General features: G+C 30.7%; 1 protein-coding gene across 9 annotated transcripts in view; it reads right to left on the reverse strand.

The window, feature by feature from the left end:
* The window catches only part of LOC106686723 (uncharacterized), a 35,646-nt gene that overhangs the window by 8,219 nt on the left and 20,345 nt on the right, over nucleotides 1-7,082 (reverse strand). For all 9 annotated transcript variants that reach the window (XM_067046888.1, XM_067046890.1, XM_067046889.1 and 6 more), the window contains exons 7-11: nucleotides 6,827-6,983; nucleotides 6,364-6,580; nucleotides 4,392-4,548; nucleotides 2,269-2,466; nucleotides 494-683 (exon numbers count right to left, since the gene is read on the reverse strand). In XM_067046888.1, coding sequence (XP_066902989.1) covers nucleotides 494-683; nucleotides 2,269-2,466; nucleotides 4,392-4,548; nucleotides 6,364-6,580; nucleotides 6,827-6,983 — 919 coding nt within the window. The remainder of the gene's footprint in view (nucleotides 1-493; nucleotides 684-2,268; nucleotides 2,467-4,391; nucleotides 4,549-6,363; nucleotides 6,581-6,826; nucleotides 6,984-7,082) is intronic.

Below are 7,082 nucleotides of genomic sequence, written 5' to 3' on the forward strand. Positions count from 1 at the left end.
TTCCTTTTCATCTCTTAATTTGTACTTTCTTTAATATTTCTTCTCTTTATCTGTTGCTATTACCGTTTTCATTTATTATTTATAACCTTTAATTTTTCTTACTTAATTTTTACATTTAATTGTATTCCCTTGTTATTTTCCATTTATTTTTTTTTTGGTACTTATGTTAAGTTTTTGTATCTTTTTTAGCCCTGATGAAGCCCTGTAACATGCGGCGAAACGTTGGCTCAAATAAAAATATTACACCAATTTACTATTTGAGTTTAATTTGACCGCACCCGGACCAAATTCCCGGTTCTTCTTCCTTGGTAACCTTGTTTTCTGTCCTCCTTATCATAATCTGTGAATGAATTAGCGTGATGATAATAATAAAGATCCATTAGCAGTTGATATGACTGAGAATATTGTAAGTCAAATCAAAGCATTGTACTATCAACATCAAATTTATCATAAATATAATGTTACTACAAAGAAAACTGTATTGATTGTTTACCTTCTCCATAACACTTTTCACATGTCGACCAGAAACAATAGAAATCTGAATACGAGGATTCTGGGATAACCGCAAAAGAATTTCCTTTGTTTCTGCCGGTAATTCTGCCAATTCTGGTCTTTGTACTAGTGGAGCTAATGTTCCATCAAAGTCTAAGAGCAGAGCAAGTTGTTTTTTCCCCTGCAGAATCCTTCAATACAAAAATGTATTAAAATCTTATTTATCATGATATTACTGGTATATATCACATAAATGGAGCATTCTTTTAGAAATCAGGGACTCTTACCCATATGTAAAATTATATAACAATTAAAAAAACTTTATATATAAGAAGATAGTCAGGGTTGCGGTCAAAAGAGAAACAAAAATAGTTTACAACTATTTGGAAAATAAATAGTTGTAAACTATTTTTGTTTCTCTTTTGACCGCAACCCTGACTATCTTCTTATATATAAAGTTTTTTTAATTGTTATATAATTTTATTATCGATTTTTACGGTCTACTATATATACATTTATACTAAAAAAACTTTAGATTGATCCTAAAATTAGGTTGAACCTGATTTTGGACTTAGGCTCAGGTTAGGCAAAGAATACTCCATATATATCACAATTCAAAGAATAGCTCACATTAAATACCACAATGATTTGAGCAGAGGATTCATGAAAAGAAGCTAAGCCATCACATGTACAAACAATTTTTTTAAGTTTCTGTTTTTAAAAACATCTTGATGATGATTCGATAAAAAATAACCTAAAAACCATCTTTATACCAAAGTCAATTATTTGTTATCCCTTATCTGGCCATTTCTAGGGTTATCCTATAAATTACCAACCTATTCTAGCCAGAGAGGGAAGGTCAAGATCAATCCGTGGATCCCCCACAAAATTAATTCAAACCCACCCAGGCCAGATTCACAACAGTGCCACTTTCCACTTCTAATCTCATATTGCTAAGGTGATACATTAACACTCTCCAACACCAGAGTCATATATTGAAACTGAAAATTGTCAAGCAATAGATTGGTCTTATGGATCACTTTTAACATTCCTGAAAAATATTTTCACAAAAATACAGTTCAGTATTTAATATAAAATAAGGGCTGAACCAGGCATCCTAGGACCTGTATCAACATGCTCAGTCAGGCTATCCTTCTTAACTAAAGGTTGTCAAAGAAATAAACCCAACTATAAACTGAAAAAAAATAAAATAAGATACATTAATGCACTTTATATAAATATTTTTTAGTAAAAAATAATCAAAGATTATAACTAGTCAACAGATAAAAAATAAGTGCTCATATGGAATTTAACTTTCTCATGTACTCCTACAAGGACAAGGATTCATTATTCTAGAGCCAACCTATTTTAAACAGAGGGAATAGGTCAAATTTTCAAGGAGCACTCAAGAACAAAATATAATAAAAACAAAATTTATTTGGAATGTAACTTTCTTATGAACTCCAACTAGAGCCATGACAGGTTATCCCAAAACCAATCTATAATAGACAGAGTGAAAAGGTCGAGATTTACCTGTGGGTTGGCCATGAAATAAATTTCGAACCAGCCAGACTAGATTTGATTCAAATTTGGAATATGCTTAGCCACCATGGCCTCAACAATTAAATAAAAATTTTTTTCATCATAAGCTGACTTTGATTGATCACTAATTATAAATTGTCTGTAATAACCATCAAAGTTGACCATTTATCACTATAAAACTAATTACCTCTATAATGCACTATGACATCTATATTTAACTTTGAAAATACATACTTTTTACAATAAATGTCAAAGTCAGAAAACGATACTGGACTAAATAAAGTAGGACGTATCCTTTCACCATGAGATTCTACAATTTCGCTCATTGCTTGAAGAAAGCTTTTCATCCAGAAATGGACATCTTGTGATTGCTCCCTTTGTCTGAGATAATTAATACGCAACGTTTTTTCATCATTAGGCATTTCAAGTGCTCTGTAAAAATAGAAAAAATATTTAGAAAGAGAATTTCTATAATTATTTTTAATATTATTATTAACAGTTCGAGGCTACAACTCAGTGGTGAGCCCTGGCCACCTAATATTATATAATATATTTTTTCAAATTCATTCTTTCTTCCTGATTCTATTTACTTATTTATTTTTTTCATTTTAAACTATATACTATTTTTTTTTTATTATTATTATTTTTTTTTTAATAAACGGAATATGGTCCGGGTGAGTTCAAATAAAACTGAAATACTAATAACTATTTTAATTGAGCCAACGTTTTGCTCTACATTGCAGGGCTTTGTCAGGGCTAAAAAGATACAAACACTTAATATAAGTAAGAAAGTAAATGGAAAATTAAAAGGGTATAAAATGAAACATAAAAATTAAATAAGAAAAATAAAGGGTTATAAACAATAAATGAAAACGGAAATGATAACAGATAGAAAGAAGAAATATAAAAGAAAGTACCAACTAAGAGATGGGAAAAGGGGATAAGAATAAAATAAAAAATAAAGGAAGAAAATGAACGAGACAAAAGACGTACATGTTTTGACAGAAGTCAAAGTCAGAGTGAACTGTTTGTTTGTATTGGGAGGAGTGGGGATAGGCAGTTAAGTACGTTACATTTGAAAATAATTTTAAAGTAAACAGAGTAAAAAATTAAAGAAAATATTAAAATTAAGTAAACAATAAATGATAATATACATAATAGAGGAGAAAGAAATTATATATTAAAAAAAAACTAAAAATGAACACGGATAGAAATAAAGTTAAAATAATGGAATACAATCAATATAAATGATAAAGAAAAACAATATACCAAATGAGTGGGAATACAGAGATATATAAATTATATAATAGAAAAATTAAGAATAAAGTAATTAATATAAGTATACTTAGGCTGGTAACACATGAATATAAATTAAAAAATAAGATACATAAATATAAAAGAAAAAGGAAGGATAGTAAATATAAAAATAATTAAATTAAGTATGGGGTGAGAATTTAGAAAATAAAACCAGAATAAAAGACATGACAGGAAAGTGAGCTTCTGAAATGTAGAATGTAGAGAAAATAAGAATTATGATTGGTTTTAAAAGGTTAATAATGTGTTGGTATATCAGGGAAATGCAATCTTTATTGACTTTATAATTGACGGAATTTTGTTAAATTTATGTGAATGGACTCCGAGATGAGGCATTTTTTATGGTTGGGGACAGTAGCAAGAATTGAAGTTAAATGTATGATTGATGTTAAAAGCGCGTTCTAACAATTTAGAAGCAAATAGGTTACAGGAATTGATAAAAGTTTTGTACTGGGAAATGCGGTTCTTAAGTTGATTCTTAGTTTCACCGATATAGAAGGAATCGTAACATGGAGTAGAAAAAGGTATCCGGTAAACTACATTGGAACAGTGTAAAAAAGGAATAGGGTCTTATAATCCTTTTTTTTTAACTTTTAAATTTTTATAATAAATATTCCTGGGACTGATCACCACAATGTTTCGTGACATCATAGAAAAATAACCAACCAATCTATTATAACAGCAGACTTGCAAAGCAGGGCCGTTAAACAGTCACAAGTGATAAGTATGACTCATTAATCTATTATAGCAGCAGACTTGCAAAGCAGGGCCGTTAAACAGTCACAAGTAATAAGTATGACTCATTTATCTATATCAATCAAGAAACAGTTAGTCAAGATTCTACAGTATAGCCAAATTATTAAATATGATGTAACTATTCATTTTGACTATGTAATCTATCTAAACAATGACCAAATGTTTATCAATACTGTGACATACTATTGTTGTTCCTCACTATCATTCTCTTCAGTAATATGTGATAGTATTTTAAAAAGATAATAAACAATATGATCTTAATACTAAATAAAAACAAAGTTAATTACCTTATAAGAGTGTCAGCAATGTCATCTATTTCATATGGGTTAGCAATCAGAGCCTCTTCCATCTGTTCGGCTGCTCCGGCAAATGGTGATATGATTAATACACCAGGAGGATCTTTTATCTGACAAGAAACAAATTCTTTGGCTACAAGATTCATTCCTGAAATTAAAATTTTTATTAATATTAATATAAATAGTAAGGAAAGGGCACTGAACGAGAAAAGAGAGGGGCATAAAACTAACATTGGACCTGTCATGAAATGATGAAATATGAAAAACAACTAGGATCGAGATAGGGAGAATGTAGGACTTCACTAATTTGCAAGCCATAGTCCTTGGAATAGGTAAAAGATATAAAATAGAAGTAAAGTTTACTTTCCTGATCACATGAGGCAGAAACAAATATTATAATCAGCCACAATTTTTTTTTCTTTTATCTCAGTCAACATGACAGCTGCAGTTAATTACTTATTTATGTGATTATATGCCTCTGTGAGAACATAGTCTTTTCAGTTTGACCACAAGTCATCCGGTTCAAAATCTCATGTCTCTATTGTGGATCAAATATTCCATTCAAATATGCATTGACAATCTTCACCTATATCATAACCTTGACCTGCCTCTCTTATGTTTGCCATAAATTTCTTCTTGTACTTTCTTACAGAACTAATCTTCAGGCATTCTTACCACCTAAGACAGCTTACTATAAGGGTTACATGGCTATAACATTTCCATAAAGTTCAGAAGTAGTCAGCTGTCACCAGAGTCCATTTAACAGATTGCCACTAAGATTCTCCTCAGGATTCACCTATCAAATCCTACCAGAGCCTGTTTCTGGTAATGGTCCAGTATTCCATAGCAATTTTGGATGACAGCCTTACTAGAATATAATACATGTGAATTTTCGTATCTCAGGATGCGATCCCATTCTCCTTATTATGCTCTATATTCCATCTTAAGTCCATGGTTAAGACTAAATAGATGACATTCTTTCCAAAAGCCCGGAAACAGGATTTGAGAAATAATATCCATGGAGGACCCATCAAGAGACCTTCAATACTGATCAGAGAGAGGAGAACTTTGGAAAGTTGACCCTACATTCGATATCATTAACCATTTACTGGAGAACTCTCAGAAAACTTTTTTCCTACTCCTTGGGTCTTCCTCTCTCGGACTCAACCACAGGCTATCAGCGTAACTAGTAATTGAGGCTTCAAAGGCACTCTATATTCGAACCATCAAGATCACCCTGCTTCTCAAATAATTCAAGTGAGGTGTAATGTCCATTTTTCTGATTCTGAACCTAAGGATAGCAGATAACATCATTTGGAATAATTCTTGTACCTTACCCCTATTATAGGGAGAGCACAAGCAGTCATGCCTCTCAGGAGGATAGTCTGAGTCTTGTCAGTTGATTGGTTAAAATCCAAGTGTAATGACAAAGGAAGAGTTATTTGACCAATAAAAACGTGTACCAAATTCAGTGAACCTATCTTGAGTTGTTTTGAAGTTGTGATGACAACTATCCCTTAATGAAGGGGAACAGATGTATAATTAAGGAATTGTTAGTAGGCCTCAAAGAATTAAAGATTTTTTGGTGAAATTAATCTTCCTTTACCTTAGATTGTTGAGAAATTAATATAAGATAGATGAACAAACATTTGATTATTATAGGAAATTAAATTAACAAACTATATATATATGTATATATAGTTGACCGTAAAGATTTAAATGTAAGTAGATGCTCAGGGTTGCGGTCAAAAAAAGAATTACAAATAGTTTAAAACTATTTTAATGTCCGACGTTTCGCTCCACTTTGCAGTCTTTGCTGTTCAACCTTTAGCTTTAAACAGCCCTGATGAAGCCCTACAAAGTGGGGCAAACATCGGATATTAAAATAGTTTTAAACTATTTGTTCTTCTTTTTTTGACCACAACCCTGACATCTACTTATATTTAAATTAACAAACACTCACCATCCCTTAAAGGAGTAATTAATGCAACATCACTGTCTCTATAATACCCTGCGAGTTCTTCTTGCCTTACAGTGCCAAAAATATATCTAATTGGAGACCATTTAGGAGTAGAAAATTTTCCATTAATGTTACCCACAAGTTTATCCATTGATTCTTTAAGATCCTGGTATTCTTTTACATCTTGTCTAGATGGAACAGCTATTTGCAATACTGTTACCTAAAAAAAGGAATAAATAATAAGACAATTAAAAATCAAATTTAACACAAAACCAAATTTAAAACATTGAATGATTACAAAAAAATCACTTCCAAAAACATATTTTTAATGATTCTAGAAAATTTACATTTTTTTTACTATTAGATGCAATAGTAATAAATTCTACTGAAATTAAACAACTATATTATTATTATGTTGAGAGCTAATATTCGATCAATGATAATCTAAGACAATTTTAATTCATACTTTTCCAATGAGATCAGGTTTCTTCTCAAACAATCTTTCAATTCCCAACAAACGATTCTGTATTCCTTTTGTATAATCAAGCCTGTCGACTCCAAGGATAAGCTTCATATCAGGTTCCTTTATTACACTTGGTGCAGTTCGGGCAAGTTCTTGAAACCTGAAATATTGAAAATAAAATTAAAAAATAATAATTTTAGAGTTATAAGAAAGAAATGAGCATAAGTACAGGCAAATATCACTGATCATAAATAAAAAT

The sequence above is a fragment of the Halyomorpha halys genome, unplaced genomic scaffold (assembly GCF_000696795.3).
Source record: "Halyomorpha halys isolate HHAL.00 unplaced genomic scaffold, Hhal_1.1 Scaffold36.1, whole genome shotgun sequence".
NCBI classification, from domain to species: Eukaryota; Metazoa; Arthropoda; class Insecta; order Hemiptera; family Pentatomidae; genus Halyomorpha; species Halyomorpha halys.